The sequence below is a fragment of the Rana temporaria genome, chromosome 3 (assembly GCF_905171775.1).
Source record: "Rana temporaria chromosome 3, aRanTem1.1, whole genome shotgun sequence".
NCBI classification, from domain to species: Eukaryota; Metazoa; Chordata; class Amphibia; order Anura; family Ranidae; genus Rana; species Rana temporaria.
In genome coordinates this window covers 324,235,146-324,252,685 of record NC_053491.1, presented here as the reverse complement: position 1 = coordinate 324,252,685, position 17,540 = coordinate 324,235,146, and the positions used below count along the sequence as shown (strand labels likewise).

Below are 17,540 nucleotides of genomic sequence, written 5' to 3'. Positions count from 1 at the left end.
GGAGGCGAGTATCTTCCCTCCCAACCCAACCCTGTCACGAGGTTGTCTCTCTCTCGTTCTAGACTGATGAACCACGCACCCTGCAAGTCGGAGGCTGGTACGCCCCGGGAGTTCGTTTTCACTATCCCCGTTGGGATTGCTGTCCGTTTCGATCCATGGGTTTAGTTCACCGCAGATGTAGGTTCCTACTGCGTTCCAGATCCGGAGTCGGGATGCCGTTGACTGAATCCGTTGGTCCATGTTCCTGAGGACAACTGACCGGTCGGCTCCGAATGGTTTGGGTTTCCTATAGTCCCCGTTGGGATGAAGCTGGTCCGGATGAAGTTGGTCCGTGTTGGCCTTGTCCTTTCGTTTCCTCCAGATTCGGATGTTGTGTTCCGGTCGGAAGGTTCCCGGCAGCCGCGGAGATGTCTAATTGGACTTTCGGTTCCTGTTTACACTAATTCGCATGAAGAAAGAGGAATAGGTTACCTCAGACAGTCCCTTATATAGGCTATGGTCTGGGAGGGGCTACACTGGCCCAGGGACTGCTGGGAAGGGTAGTTCTTTGAATTTTTTAAGTTACAATAAATGTTTACTGTATTTCTGCTATGGGCATTATTAAAGAAAGATAATGCATAAGATACTCGCCTCCTGTCTTCATATAATTAATATTTTCCGTCACAAGCTAGGAAAATCTCGAATTAAAGTAGAACTATAGGCAAGGCTATGGGAGGGTTTATAACCGTTGTCAGATTATTTGTTTTTGCCATCTGTGTCTCATTGGGGAGATTTCCCTTCACTTCCTGTCTCATAGCCAAATGGGAAGTTAGTGGAAATCTCTGAAAATTAAGGGAATACTTTGGGAACCCTCAAGTCACCAGAACTAGTGTCCCCATTGGAAGATTTTCCCTCTATTACTTTTCAGGGGGCAACCCAAAATTTGGGATTTTCATCTTAGACCCCTTTCACACTGGGGCGGTTTGCAGGCGCTATTGTGCTAAAAATAGCGCCTGCAAACAGACCTGAAACAGCAGCTGCTGTTTCTCCAGTGTGAAGGCCCGCTCCAAAAGTCCTGCTAGCCGCATCTAGCGGTGAAGAAGCGGTGTGTTTACCGCTTCTTCCCATTGAAAGGATTGGGAAACCGCAGCTATACCGTCGGCAATGCGCCTTTGCAGAGGCGCATTACCGGAGGTATTAACCCTTTTTCGGCTGCTAGCGGGAGGTAAAACTGCACCGCTAGCGGCCGAATACCGTAGCAATTCTGACGGAAAAATGCTGCTTAAAATAGAGGCGCTTTAACTGCCACCGCACCTCCCACCCAGTGTGAAAAGGGCCTTACTTTCACTTTCAATGATCATGGTAAACAGAACAAATCGAGAAGGTGAAACTCCCTAACGGGGGCACAGACCACAATAAAATCTAGATCCTCTCCACTCTATCCAAAACTGAAAAAAGGTGCCCTTAGCTGTACGTCAAGTCTTATTCAGTGGGAGAAGGAAAACGGAATTTCAGGCCTATTCCCATGACCACCATAATATTTAAGGACTAAGACTAACCCTTTGGAGATTTAGGGCCTTTGTCACTAAAAGACTCCGGATGAGCAGCTATACCCTGTTCAAAACCTTGTATTCTTTGCTGTATTGATTAGAAGTATAGTACATAGCTCCCAACTGTCCCTGATATCGAGGGGCTGTCCTTGATTTGGAGTAATGCCCCTCCGTTCTCCTCATTTGTCCCTCATTTAGGTCTGATCCACATAGTTGTACATAAAATGAACTTTCCGCCAAATTCAAAATTTCTGCATTTGTAAATTTTAAAAGCCAATTTAAAAGGAACAGTAGTTGTAAAAAAAAGTCCTTGTAGATTTAATAAATGTATTTCTTTGGGTTAATTCTCCTTTAAGGGGGTGTGGCAGGGGGCGTGTCATATGCCTACATATGTTTGCTAGTAGGTGTCCCTCATTCCCATCTCAAAAGGGTGTTTTGGTATATGGCACCATTTGAAGTGTGAAGGAAGCCATTTTGATCCCTGTACTAAAATTGAATGCACCAAGACCTATCGATTTTTTTTTTTTTACTGATCCGAAGCAAGCCAAATTGTTTTCACTGGGTCTATACACACAAACAGGAAAAACGTGTGCCGTTTTTAGATCAGTAAAGAATTATTTTTTTTTACAAAAATCTTTGTTGCTTGTCAGTATTTCTATGCGTATATATACACACGCACATACCACACTCCCTTGATTAAAAAAAAAAAAAGCTAGAAGAATTTTTGCACATGTGTATGCATATGTGCAAACACGCTTATGTGCTATACAGCCCATCCTCTCACTTTTTCTGCTAGGAATATCTGATGTTCATACATTAGTACCATGTGCCCTTGAGGGAGATTAGAGAGATGGGAATGCAATGTTTTTTTTATGAAGCCCCATCATGCATAGTTATGGTCTTGGTTTACCATGCAACAAAAGTTCATTCCTTTAATCTAAAAGCGCTAAAAGATACTTTTGTTTATAGTTCTCTCACAGCGCTGACAATGTTGATAAACATTTACTGGCTTTTTTTCCCCATTGACAGCTGAGTGAGTAGAGAACTCTCTGCACTGGTTACATGAATGAATCTGGGAAATGTTGAATCGAGATCGTGATTTTTTTTTTTTTTTTTTTTACGATTAATCACGCAGATCTACTATAGTATTTTATTTTTCATCTTAAGAACATTAAAACAATTTTTAAATGTTCCTTACATCAAATCAACGCAATTTTTCAACCATAGCGATGAGAAAATTTGGACTGAAATTTTTTATCAAATTAATGTCTAACCGTGTATGTGGTTTTTATTCCAAACTTGAATGCTAAAAACAAACAAAATTTTGAAAGCCCAAGAACTGTGGGTGAACCCCTTATCTACCGCTGTCTTAATAAACTGCGCTATATCCATTTCCCACTGCTGCAGAATGTGATGTGCTAAAATAAAAATAAAAAGTTGAAGTGCTATATGTATTGGAAAACGCGTACACTTAAAGTGAAATGCTACAGACAGAGCTACAAAGCAGGCGGCCTGGTGATGGTGCAACACAGGACAGCGTGATAAAGAGGCTGTGATCTCCTCCTGTTCTTACCAGTTTCAGGATGTTCCATCTCACCGATGCTGCCATCAGGGGTGGTTCTCTCATAGTGGTCTTCTGGGAGAGCGAGAGGCCCTATTCTTGGCCCAGAGGACGACTTGCTACTCGGGGTCTCCGATTCCTCTAGGCCGCTGTCATAGTAGCTGTGCTGAGAAGGGTCCTGGAGGTCAGGGGCCTGGTTGGATGTAGAGAACGTCACTCGGCGATGAGGTAACTACGGAAAAGATAAAACTTAATGAATACATTGGATGCAGCAACAAATTAAAAAAACAGAACTTAAATCTTATACAGTAAAGAAAATGCACCGATCTTAAGTTTGTGTATTGTAGCTATGCAGGGGTTAATCTACTGTATGAAAACTGCTGAAAGTAGCAGCCAATCGGCTTTGGACTTTACTTTCTGCAGTCAAGTTTGAAAATAAAACAAGGCAACTGATTGGTTAATATGGATAATAAAAATGGTTCCTGTTAGAATCCTATTCTTACATCAACCATACAGTTTCTTTTATAGCCCCCTTTCCTTGTGTTTGAATAGATACACTAACTTATCATCTGGTTAAGCAAAAATATTCAGGAATGTTGGTAAAAAATGTCATTGCACAGAGGAAACACAAATCCTCAAAGCAAACCCATGCTTGGCCTGATCAGGAAAGCCAATCCCCCATTTTCAGCAGCACATACCTACCTTTTCTTCTCCATTTTGCACTGGGAGATAAAGGAAAATACCAGAGAAAAAAAGTATAAGTACTGCACTGAACTCACTCCATGTGACAAAGCTGGAGCCAATCAGTGTTGTCACATGCAAAGCCCTTAGCCCTGTGTAAGCAGTGCCAATCCTGACCTCCCTGGGGCCCTAAGCAAAATTATGCTATGAGGCCCTCTACCTGACCCGTGATGCCGTCACCCATAACTCTTCACCAATCCCCTTGGATAGCGCCCGACCACATAAGAGGGACAGACCTACGGTGGTGATATTAAAATCTGGGGGCCACAGGTTACCCTATCGCCTCACCAGGAGTCAGGACTAGTACCACAGTATAAGTACACAATGCTCGGCCTGGGGCCCACATCACATACAGGATCCCTATACCTCTCCCTGCATGGCGCCCCTAGAAACAGATGGTTGTTCTGGCCATACACAGATCACAGTGTAAGCTACTAGTCCAACAACTCATACCTTACACAGGGATTTTGCTTACCATCCCGGTAGCATCATGGAGTGACCAGGAAGAGAACGCAATTATAGGTGTCTGTAAAGGTCTCCATTAATAGCTAGCCTGTTGCTTTGCATGAAAGACATCCCTAGCATGGAATACGGATTCCCAATTCTGCATGTCCACATGCAAATTCATCATGGAGATAGAATTTTTTTTTAAAACAATCTTGTAAAAGGTTGGAACAATGGCAAATGGTACAGTTAAGATTTGTTTCAGGTACTGCATTTTATTCATTTTTGCTTTCTAGCTACAATAGTAACAAATGCTGCAATACAAGAAGTCTATGTACTCTTGCAACAATCCACCTCATTCTATGCAATTTTTACGAAGTATACCATGTGCGTGGAATCCACATCATTACTATGCTTATATAGTACACAAATTGCATTATTTTTTTAAACAAAAATAAAAATCACCACCCTTCCACATGCATGGCATTGCTAATGATCAAGAATTTTGACAAATAAAGTGACCGAACATTGCCCCCATTAAGATCAAGTAATTGGACAGGAATAATATGGACGTATGCACTAAATCAACTGATCTATTATTAGATAGACTAGGTGTTAGCTTGGGTGCTATAGAAACCAACACAGAACAAACGGCATAGAAAAAAAAAAAGCAGACAGTGCTTTATTACATTTCTATGTGGCATATGGTATTAAAATTATTCTCGTTTAATAGCATTAGGTTGCATTAAAGCATTTATGTACTTAAAGGGAAAGTATATTAAATGTTCACTATAAATTGGTATATTCATTACAAAAATAAATGCCTAACATTTCATCCAGTAAAAAAAGTGTGTGTTCTGTGCAAAGGGTGGACAAACAAATGTTATTAGGCCATTTCCAGTGCTGAAAGACTGTTAATTGATTTAAAATGGAAAATACTGCGTTTGGCCACTAGGGAGTGCTACAATTTGCAGCCCCGCCCACACAGAACGAATGTATGTGCTCTTGCTATGTGAATTTTTTTTTAGCTTACATTTGTTTTAGGGGTGGTATTTTGGCATTTTAATTTTTAAGGCGTATATATATATATATATATATATATATATATATATATATATATATATATATATATATATATATATATACACACACACACACACACATTATATATATATATACACACACACACACACACACACACACACACACACACTACTTGTGTGCCAATGTGTAAAAATATAAAAACTAGGAGAAAGCCGCAATAAAAAAAATATCTGAATACAGAATATTAAATGGAAAGCACAGCTTATTAATGTGCTTCCCCTTCAAATGCGATTATTAACAGCAATAATAAAAAATACCAAGAACAGCACTAAACAATGTAATATAGTGACGATAATACAATAGAAGATGTGAAATTCTTAAAAAATAAAGTGATAAATCCACACAATGCAAGAGTCCATATCCTGATGAGTGTACTTATCACACATGACAACTTCAATGCAATTATAAGCCTCTTACCAGAAGCCTTGGACCCAAAAAGATGAGGTCATCAGCGCATATGGGCCATCCTTGCAATCCAGCCAAGTGGCTGCCAACTAAAAATCTACTCAACTCTGACCTTAAGGTAATAATCTTTTAGAAGTGTGCTTTTATAGAAAAATGTTAAAGTACAACCACTGACTAATGAGCAGCAGACCGATGAGTTAATCACTTTGCTCACTCTGATGTCTTCTCCTCTCAGCATGAGCAGCATATATAAAATGTGGCATGCCTGACTGGCCCCAACGTCTGCCTTTCCATCTACCAATCTGAGTTCTGCTTTACTGGGGATTGCAAAAGGCTCATACACCAATATGTTTTAGATTCTTACATTAGCTGCATAATAAAAAAAAAAAAAAAAATTATTAATGAACACATAAAAGTATTAAATTATGTAAATGAAAGAGAGGAAAGTTGCCTAGAGGTCTACGATTAAGTGGGTGAAATGCGTTAATGGGCATGGTTTAGGACATGAATATGCAACTGTTGCAAAACTACAAGTCCCATCATGCCTCTGCCTCTGGGTGTCATGCTTGTGGCTGTCACAGTCTTGCTATGCCTCATGGGACTTGTAGTTCTGCAACAGCTGGAGGTCCGCCAATTGCACATCCCTGGCTTAGGAGAAGACAAAGCTGAAGCCTGATACACTTAGAACCAGGCAGCTGTCCAGTGTGCATTTCCACTTTTCAGAGACTTTTTACCAGGCAAGACAGGCCTTTTGGAAACTACCACCTGGCAGGGTTGGAATCACTAAGTGATTTTGATGAAGCTTGCAGGGTGCTTTGGGTTTATTGGGTTGCATTAAATTAGGTGTGTTTTTTTTTTGGCCGGAACTCAGATTTTAAGTAGGTTCACATTTACATGTAAGCCTATTGTCAGGAATCAGCAGCAGGGATGGCCAGATCTTGCGTGCCTACACTCAGAGACTGGGACCAGACTATGTATGCTTTAAGTGAGATTTATTTACAAGGAAAGAAGATCAGTCCAAACGTCAGCACATAGCGAATGTAAGTGAGCCAACCAGTGACAAAATACCTAACTAATCAACCACACAAGGAGGAGCAGGTACAAGGCTACAGAATACAGAGCAGGAGCAAGTTCCGGATCAATGGCAAACAGTAACTGAATCCACAAAACACTGGTGCGAGAGGCACTAGTAGATGAGGACCTAAATGTCCCCCCCCAGCATCAGGTGGAAACTGATTACTGGAATCTGGCTGCTGCGAGACACCTGCTGGTGGACACAAACTAGAACCTTCCACCCTGGGAAGCACAGAGCCACCAGCAGGTGATCCAGGTCCTGACACCTACTCAGAAACCATCCCCTACTGCAAGACTAGCCTGAACTCTCAGATGGTGCTTGGCAAAATAGTAAAAAAGATACTGTTCACAAATTGACGATGTTCCTCATTGGACGAAACGCGTAGGTGGAGCAAAGATCTTGTGTCATGACGCTACACGCACAGCCATCTTGTGGGTGGAAAACACGCTCGTTTTTAAATGCGAGTATTCTGAAATTCTTTTGGAATAAAACTTTACACTAGCTTGATATGCTGCACCATGAGGAGTCGTATTCTTTTATTTTAATGCATGTTACCTGTGGACTCCCCATCCATGAGGGTTATACAAGATCAAGTTTCATGTTGCCCTAGTGAAGACGTGACCAGTTTGTGGATAGACATTATGTTCGTTCGGCCACCTAGTGAGCCATACTTAGGGGGTCGGAGGCCTGGTGTGTTGCTGTTCGGTGGAGGATGATATTATTCACTTTAGTCTGTCTGATTATACACGTCAGATGACTTCAATAAGAAATATGGACTTTTTGCCAGTGTTTATGGATACTTGGATTTTATTTATTTGTTTCTAGCGCTGCATATACCCTTTCTTTTATGCTCCTCTTGTCACCAACAATTTTTGCTAGCTGCTCCCTTAGAGCCGGTTCACACAGCAGCGGCACGACTTTGGGGGCGACTCGGCAAGGCGACCTGAAGACAACTTCAGAGGCGACTTGCAAAATGACTTCTGTATAGAAGTCAATGCAAGTCGCCCCCAAAGTCGTACAAGAACCTTTTTCTAAGTCGGAGCGACTTGCGTCGCTCCTATTAGAACGGTTCTATTGAATAGAACGGGACGCGACTTGTCAGGCGGCTGAGTCGCCTGATGATTTGCCCCAGTGTGAACCGGCTTAGAACCCAAGCACTGTGAATATTCTCTATCTTTATTAAACATAAAAAAATAGCAAAAGATTAGATATAGGATTATTCACACTACTGTGGTGCAGTAATGCGCAAGGTAGTATGACGCTTGTGCAATGTAGTTGCATTCATTCTGAAAAGCGACCCATCAAACCTTGCCAATGAGAGTGTTGCACTCATTGGCAGCCCTTTACAGTGAATGGTCGGCCTTAACGCAACACGCACTTAATCTGTGTGTCTTAATGCAGTGTAAAGGGGCCCTTTAGATTTGACTAAAGTTCCCCTCTAAGCACATTCCCAGCTGTTGATTTCTTGCAGTGCTCTGGTCAGCAGGGAATGTATACATTGGCGTTACCATGACATGAGGTGACCTACCAGACCCCAGAATGCTCTTGAAGTTTATGTATAGGACAGAAAAACAAAAAACATTCCATTCATACGACAGGAATTCCTGTATCTCCCATTGTTTTGCTCCCTTCAAGTAAATCAATTCTAGTCGTGGGGCCATTGTCAATGCTATAACGGAAAGCCATGTTATTTTTGACTGTCTATAGAAGGAACAAGCAGCATATGAGCAGCAATGTTGTCTAATGATTTCTGGCACACTAATAATGGCTCCATCTGCACCTACCACTGCGCGGTAAATATGTTTACATTCTGAAAATAACCCCATTAGGATTCCGTGGAAAATGACTGATACGTTAATCAATCCACCTATCATTAGGCAGCGATATGTATACCGATACCGCAGAGACACTTAATAATCTCACTAGCTGGTAAATACACATAAGAAAAAAAAAGAAAAAAATCTCAGTTTTATACCATATTCTCCTTGTAACGCATTGTTTTCTTTAGTTGCAACAGACGTGGCTACAAATCCCACAAGGGTGGGTTGCATTTAGGGTTGCCACCTCATCCCTTTAAAACAGAACACATATGAATTACACATGTTTTGTGGCTGATTTAATGCAGGTAAGGCACCAAAAGTCTAATTACCACCTTAATTAGCCACAGAACCTGTGTAATTCATATGTGTTCTGTTTTAAAGGGATGAGGTGGCAACCCTAGTTGCATTGATCACGAGCTACAAGGGGCATAAACAGTGAAAATTCTATTTTTTGCAAATTGTCCTGGATATTTCAGTACAATATAGTTCTCTACATTGATTGCCCATATAGATAACCCATTAAGGGACCACACCATTCACTTTAATAAAATCCTTTCCAAAAGACTCGGGATTGGGGGGTTTAAAGCTGAAATGCTTAGATCTACACAAAAACGACCTTTGTAGTGGGCCCCCCCTGAACTGCAAGGGATAAATGCTTGTGAGGTCTATGAGGAATACGGTGTAATACTTACCTTCTGGCGGGCTTTGTCGCTCTTCTCCCTGACGCTCTGGACTGTGGGTGATCCTTTGCTGTTCGCACATACAATGCAGAGCTATTGGCCCTGCACTGTACTTGATGACTTCACAGTGCCACTGACAGCTGAATAGGTTTAGAGGAGAAGGAGATCGGATGTAATGATCAAAGAAGCCTGCCATGAAGAGGTATAAAAAAAGATTACTGTATTTGCTGGCGTATAAGACTACCTTTTACACTTAAAAAAACTGGCCAAAAATCAGGAGGAGTCTTATACGCCGGGTCAGCTGCTCGGATTTTCCTACCACCTCTAAACTTAACAAGCATTGATCTCTTGCAGTATTGTCTACACATCTATAAGCCCTGCTGCTGGGCCTGGCCACCTTATATGTGATCGCCTAGGTGGTCCAAGGAAAGTTTGGTGCCCCCTCCCTTTGCCCACAGCCACACGTCCCAAAAGGCTGAGAGACCATTCACAAAATTCAGCGCGGCTCACACATGAGCAGTGGCAAGCCAGCTGTGAAGCCACATGGAGTCCCCGCATGCTTCCTTAATATGTTTGAATCGCAGACCTGAAGACCAGCAAAGAACCTTCCCTGGACAGAGGAGTGTCCTGTCATTAAAAATCAGCAGCTACAATATTTGTAGCTGCTGACTTAATTTCTGCAGAATAGAGCAGAGAACCAAGTATTTCCCTTCACACCTCCCTCCTGGCGGATACAGAAAAGGTTCTGTATGGAGGCGAAGGGAGAACAGATGAGCTGGGCCAGCACAGAGAACAGTTAGGCATTCCCAGGAGAAGGCTATGATGTGCAAGGAGGAAGGGGGGCTGTTCTTGGGAATTCACTCCTGCTTTAGTCACATTTTCTAGAAAGTCACAATGCAAGCAAATAAAATATATATATTATACTAGGATGGAAAAATGTATGCATTTAAAAACAACTTAATTTATGGTGCTTTTATCTGAAGTTGTGATGGTCTCCTAAATTGATCATACATGTAGGAATTTGATGAAGATCAAACTCTGTTACTTTTTTGGTCGATATTAGAAGGCATTTAAAGATTAAAAATATTTTGTTTTCCAATGGACCACAGAGATAGGCCTATACCATGCAAACATTTCCTAGCCTAGAACATTCTAAAATGTCTGTATGCACCTTATACCAAGACCCAACGTTCTCATTCTACTCAAAACGGAGGCGCAACGTGACGTCATCCCACCTCACGTTGCGCCTCAACACTCATCCCAGACCCGCAGCTTGCATTCCAGACCTCACTCTGGTTGCCGCCTGAGAACCGAAAAAGTCACCTGGCAGACAGGACACTGGCTCCCCTTCACACGGCTTTGCAGGGACTGTTTAGAGACAGCTGACCCGAGCAGAGATGGACATCCCAGCAGAGACTAATATGCCTTCACAAAGAAGTGTTCTGATACTTTTGTCTATTAAAATCGTACAGTTTACTGCTTTTTGTTTTCCTCTCTTCAGAAACTGGAGACCACCTGATATGTGGTATGTGTTGCACCCAATTTTGATCATTCTGTCCATTTGAGGATCTGAAATTCCAACCATCGATTTACAATCTGCTCTGCTGAGACAGCTTTTACTTTGTTCAAGCCCGACAAGCCCATTGTCCGACGCCTGGCAGATTTTAGTGCCATATTTTTTTTACAGCCAATCTATTTTTTAATGAACAACAAAATCCAGAATGTTCTGCGGTCACTTCTAGGAACTGTAGTTTGGTAGCAGCTGGAAAGCCGCAGGCTGCAGTTCTGGCCTACTGTGGAAGTAGTTACATCTTCCCTCAGAACATTCAGTCTAAGCCTCATGGTAAGCATAGTGACAACCTCATCTGGCCTCTCAGCTACTGCTGCGCTTTATTTCAATCCTGGAAGAGCGGCGAGAAAAATACAAATAAAAACTCACATTAATAACACTTATGTTATTATAAGCGAATCGCAATCGGGTGAAATTTCTGTTCAGGTGCTCTTACTGTAGAGATGCAGGACATTTGTCTCAGTAGGAGATAATACCTGTATTAAGTAACAGATGTTTATGGAGATTCGCAGATGCCTACTTTCAGAATCGCACTAGTGCTCTCCTCAATTGGCCTCCTCGTGTTTACAGAAATAAAAGCTTTCAGGATATAAGTGTTTCTGCAAGCCGGCATCTTACAAACATCAGTTAGCCAATAAAAAGGTCAACGTGCACAGCAAAGAAAAAAAAAAAACACGATATGTATTTATGTCCCGTCAAAAAAATAATATTAGGCCTGTGTTGCCTGTACAGGCTTTGGAACGATTGAAAGGGGTGGGCGACCGAGTTGAGCTGTAGAATCTGCTGTCCTTTAATCTTCCTGGTAGAGGTGCCAATGTAAAAAAGGTAAAAGGCCCACTCACATCGCTCAGGTCTGTTGCATTGCATTAAATGCATGCACATTACATTGCGCATTAGCCTGCATCGGGATAATAAAAATGTAATGAATTGCTCAATGCAACAGAAAAAATTGCACATGCAGCATTTCTGGTAATACGTTACCATGTTCTACGGTGCGCTGGAAAAAGGTCTTGTGGTGCCAATTCAAAATGGACAGCACAGGATTACACCAAGCATCGTATTGTTGGCAGTAGTAGAGGATCATGCAACAGTAGAACCACTTAAATTTTTACATGGAAATGTGGGAAGAGAGACTATATCCATGGTTGACCTGCTTTATTCACCTATATAATGGTCATGGTTATGACTAAAAATAGCTGTGATTGCTCTCAAATGACCAATTACATGGGCCAGAGACTTCAATTAAAGCTGAACTCCAGGCAAACAGCCAAATATACAGATGAAATTCATAGAAGGAAGCACTTTACCTGCTAAAGGGTTTGTATTTTAATCAATGCTTTAGATTTGCACAGCAAAGCCAGATGGAGGGCACCACTTTCTCCGATACAGCAAGACCCCTTTCACACTGTCTGAGGCGCTCGAAAACGGCCCATAAAACGTTAAGCATTTTTGCTGTGCGCTTTTTTTTTTTTTTAAGGTCACGTGACTCAAAAGAACCATTTTGCGGTGTTTTTGAGGCGCTTTTGCAGGCAAATTTCATTGGGCGGGGTGTTTTTGAGGCGCTTTAAGCGCTACAAACATGCTGATTGCAGGACTTTTTTAATCACCCTGCCCCAATGTGAAAGGAACCATTGATATTAATGGATCAATATCTTTTTACGCCAAACAAACGTGTGTGGGCATTTATTGGTAATGTGATTGGTTGTCTTGGGGTGTTAAGGTTTTGAATGTAGGGATAGCATGGCCTGCGTTCCCGTGCGTTATTATACAGAATTTATATAACGCCAACAGTTTGTACATCGCTTTAAAATCTAAACGGAAGACAGTACAGTTCCAAAACAATACAAGAGGGCTCTGTTAATAAGAGTTTACAATCCAATAGGGTGGGGCAAGTGGTACAAAAGGTAATAAATGTGAAGGATGAGCTGACGGAAGAGTTAAAGGTTCAGTCGTTAGAGGTGTAATAGGCTTCCCTGAAGAGATGAGTTTTCAGGGATTGCCTAAAAGTGGCCTGAGTAGGAGATAGCTAGACAAATTGAGGTAGCGAGTTCCAGAGGATGGGAGAGGCTCCGGAGAAGCCCTGGATAGGCTGATATGCAGTCAGTTGCTTACTCTATGGCCACATTCACACTAGCCATACACCTGGAGCTGCCCGGGATGCATAGGTGTTCCATGCAGGCAGGGCCGGGACAAAGGAAGGGGGTGAGGCACAGTTTGGCATCTTTTCCTTGAATGCTGGATGGCCTTGTCCCAGCATTGCATGCAGGGGTGTGCAGACAGCCTGCTGAAATCAACGACAGGAGGCCGGCTGCAAAGTCTTTTACACGCATCCCATACTGCACATCCGTGTTGGTCCGATGCATGGATACAGCCTATGTTGTGATCTCTGTGAATTAGACCTGCACAGATGTGCATTCCGGGACACACAGAGGTCTGTCCATGTCCTTGAAGCCAACTGCCTGTCATTGATTTCAATAGGCTGCCTGCATGCCCCTACATGGAACAACTCTGAAGGGAACTTCCCCTTTATAGTCCAGTCGTACGTGTTGTACGTTACCGCTCTTTGGTCGGAAAGTTTTTTTGCATGAACATGTATGCAAATCAGGCTGGAGAGGATTTACGTCGTGAAAAAATACGGGTTTTTGAACGTCAGGAAAAACTATGGTCTGTAAGCGGCATGAAGCCTGAAAACACCTGAAATTGCATAAAGCGCTCATGCTCATATAGCAACCCAGAGCTGGATGATTGCTATGGTATACTGTATGGGTTTTTGTAGAATAACTTTAGTTATTTTCTTTGCAAATCCATTATTTTTTTTTCTCATCAAGATTAGTTTTTTTTTTACAGACTAAATAAAAGTCATGAAATATCTCAGCAAATGCATAACAAAACAGCAAGCAAATACCCTCATATTTTACCTAGCAGTAGAAAAGAATCAATCGGTTACAGAGGGTCACACCACTTTTACTGCCCCGCAGCCGTCTGTTTGCAGCTATTGAGCAGGAATCCCTGACAACACTACATAGTAATGCAGACAAATGAGGAACTGATAACCCGGCACACACCGGCAACTGTCAATAGCGTATACGTCTGCGCAGGGTCGCTCAATCAATAGAGATTTGGCCTTGTGTAATACAGATAATTTTCTCACACCAACAGCATGAATAGCTGGGAAGATATACAGGACAATACACAACAGTTTATAGCAGTAAATTTTCTTATGCAATTTAACCTCACAAGCAATATATTGGGGTCCATTTATAGGTACGTTTTTCTGTAGCATCAGGCAGGTGCAGTCTTGCGTGTCGTACTTCCTTTCTCTGCTAAGACGCAATTGGCGCGCATTTGTGAATTTAGAATTTAAAGCAGGTAAATCAATGCTTGTTATCGCATGTTGTCATTGCATCAAAATGCATATCATATGCTTTCGACATGGGCCATTAAATGCATTAAAATGGACGCGCATTTTTCAAAACGCACTGCATTGCATTACCGACATGGGAACAGATACTATTTTTATCATTGCAAAGTTAGACACATACATTTTAGCACATTGCAACGCTTGTTTTATAGGGCATTGCAATCAGCGCATGTAAATGGACCCTTTAGGAAGTTAGACCTAGGGTGTAGTTTCTTTGAATATTCACCATTCAACAGAAATTTCTGACTTATATGTGTAAATAAATTCAGTGTGCGTTGTTTGAGGGGGAGACCTTTATATGCACATATTTTTGAAAATCACCATGGGCCTTAAAGTGACAAATCAATGTTCAAAATACATGACTTCTTGCAAAGAGAAGTTACCTCTCCTGCTGCCCACACTTCTGGTCAATACAATAGTGAAAAGAAACCAGTGGCTAAAGAACCTACAGAATCTGAAACTGAAGTATTCATTTCCTAGTCTGCTGTCAATGTGCCGTGGTTCCTCCTGCCCACTGCTACGTCACAGCTAGGGACGAGCTTGTGTCTGTTCTGAACAGGCTTATGTTAGAACACAAAAGTCAGCTGTCATTTCTAGGCCAACGAGCTGTGGGTGGGGAATCCCCTTCCCCCAGAGCCAATGTACACAAAAGGGGTGGGGATGCTAATAACATTGATTTAATATGGCCACATGGCCATGTTAGGGCAATATCATTGACCTAATCCATGTGGCTATATCCGGTCAATGATGTCACAAGAATCTCTGCCCTTTTGGGTACATCAGCAGCAGGGTGTGGTATTCCCTGCCCACAGCTCATCGGACCAGAAATGGGATCAGACCTAAACCAGTTTGGAACAAGCACACGCTCATCCCTAGTAGCGACTTAGGGGTCAGCCGGAGGAGTACTGGAAACCACACAAGAGGTTAGGATGAAAACTACCAAATTAGAAATGAAACCCATTGGGCAGTGATGTCCAGCTCAATTACATTGCGGACCGCATCAGCAATATGGTTGCCCTCAAAGGACTGATTGCATCTGTAAGATTAGATGTCCAGAGCACCCCACACCCCCTTACATCATATGTTAAGAGCCCCCCTCTCTTCCACCAGCAGGAGTCACCCACCCATCACAACACCCCACCCCCCCTTGCTCCCCCCCCTTATGCTTCTGCTGCCGGGAAGAAGCTGCGGGCGGATCTGGGAAGCAGAAAGGGCAGGGTCTGGGGAAGGACTTGAGTTAGCTTCTGGAGTCTGCGGAGACAAGGGAAGGTCAAGACAAGGTGGTACTGCAGCTGCACAGAGGCACAGGGATCTGTAGGAGGCCTGTCTTTCTCTCTGCTGCCAACTGCTGAAACGGGGGCGCAGAGACGAGCCTCTCCACGACTGCACAGAGAAGTGCAGGTTCTGGCAGAGGAGATCTGTTCTCTCTGTTGTCGACTATGGAGACAAGGTGGGGCAGAGACGAGGGGGTGTACCCCAGCTGCAGGGGAGGTGCAAGAACCATATGAAATGGCCTTGGGGACCAAATTTGGTCTGCAGGCCTTGTGTTTGACACATGTGCCCTAGGGTAATTCTCCGCTCTAGCTAAACAAAAATGTTGTGCGACTTTATTGTGGTGAACAACCTCGCTGACCAATAAGCAAGCTTAAGAGATGGAAAAGTGTTAGGGTAATCTTACTTCTCGTAAGAAATCTATACAAGACTTGATATACCTTCAGCTGCCTATACATGGACACACAGATCATTTTTACATGAGGAGAATACCTAACCCCTCTTCTGTATGTCTTTCATATGTTCATTTTGAATTGCTTAAAGGGGTTGTAAAGGTTTGTTTTTTATTTTCTAAATAGGTTCCTTTAAGCTAGTGCATTGTTGGTTCACTTACCTTTTCCTTCCATTTCCCTTCTAAATGTTTTTTTTTCTTTGTCTGAATTTCTCACTTCCTGTTCCTCCTCTGTAAGCTGTTCAGTAAGCGTTTCTGGCTGACTAACCACCGCTCGGATAAGGGTGGCAAGTTTACTGAGGAGAAACAGGAAGTGAGAAATTCAGACAAAGAAAAAAAAACATTTAGAAGGGAAATCAAAAGGAAAAAGATAAGTGAACCAACAATGCACTAGCTTAAAGGAACCTATTTAGAAATAAAAAACGAACCTTTACAACCCCTTTAAGTTTGTACTATGTTAACCAAGTATTTTTCATTGAGACCATGGCTGGGGGATTGGGAAACAGGCGTATACTATCAGGGCCGGCCCTACCATGGAACCCGATGGTACCATTGTACCAGGCAGCACTTTCAGGGGGGGGCAGCAAATTGCCGCCCGCACGCCATCCCATTCCGCCAGCTCCGCTCTCCACTCCACTGTGGGGCCAATTGCCGCCCGACCGCTCCTCCCGTTCTGCTCTCCGCTCCACTGTGGGGTTAATAGCATGAATAGAGCCATGACAGGTGATTTTTATACTCCTATATACATGTATAGAGCCATGATAGGTCCACTTTAGTTAACATGATATAAAATAATGGATGTTTGGGCATTTTGGTCGTCGTAATTTTTTTTTTTGGGGGGGGCAGCATTTCATTCTTGGTATCAGGCAGCACAATGTCTTGGGCCGGAACTGTATACTATACATGTCTAAGTGACGCTTAATACCAGAAAGGGTCCTATTAATTTAGTTTCCCCCCCAAGCAGTTCCAGTGACTGGCAGAAGATACGTAATGAGACATATATGAGGGTGAAGATCTTCTGGGATATACAATAGAACATTTCCTGGAGAAACGCTCTACAAGCTGAATATGATCTCCTGGAGGATCTAGCATTTCCACTTTTTAAATTTCTCTCTCTAGTCTCACAGGAGCTCTGACAGGATTGGATGTGAGGAGGAAAACTCAAGATCAAGGCAGACAACCCAGGAGGAACAGCACAACAGTAGATTGCCTCAAGGAAACCGCGATTTGAGGAAACTTCCTTTTCTTACCATTCTAAATGATAACGTAATTTGCTCAGCTCTTGAGACAGGCAACCAGCCCACAGTTATACATCTAAAGCAATCCATGGAAACGAGAATAAAGCCTCTAATTTGACAGATTGAAAAAAAGGAGCCGCATAAACTGCCTCTGCTTTTGGCTACGTTCACACGGGCGGCTAAATGCCACCTCTGGATGCAGGGACACCATGTGCAATGGCTGCATGCA

General features: G+C 42.6%; 1 protein-coding gene across 5 annotated transcripts in view; it reads right to left on the bottom strand.

The window, feature by feature from the left end:
• The window catches only part of PCDH1 (protocadherin 1), a 283,416-nt gene that overhangs the window by 75,394 nt on the left and 190,482 nt on the right, over positions 1-17,540 (bottom strand). For all 5 annotated transcript variants that reach the window (XM_040344960.1, XM_040344962.1, XM_040344964.1 and 2 more), the window contains exon 4: positions 3,103-3,322. In XM_040344960.1, coding sequence (XP_040200894.1) covers positions 3,103-3,322 — 220 coding nt within the window. The remainder of the gene's footprint in view (positions 1-3,102; positions 3,323-17,540) is intronic.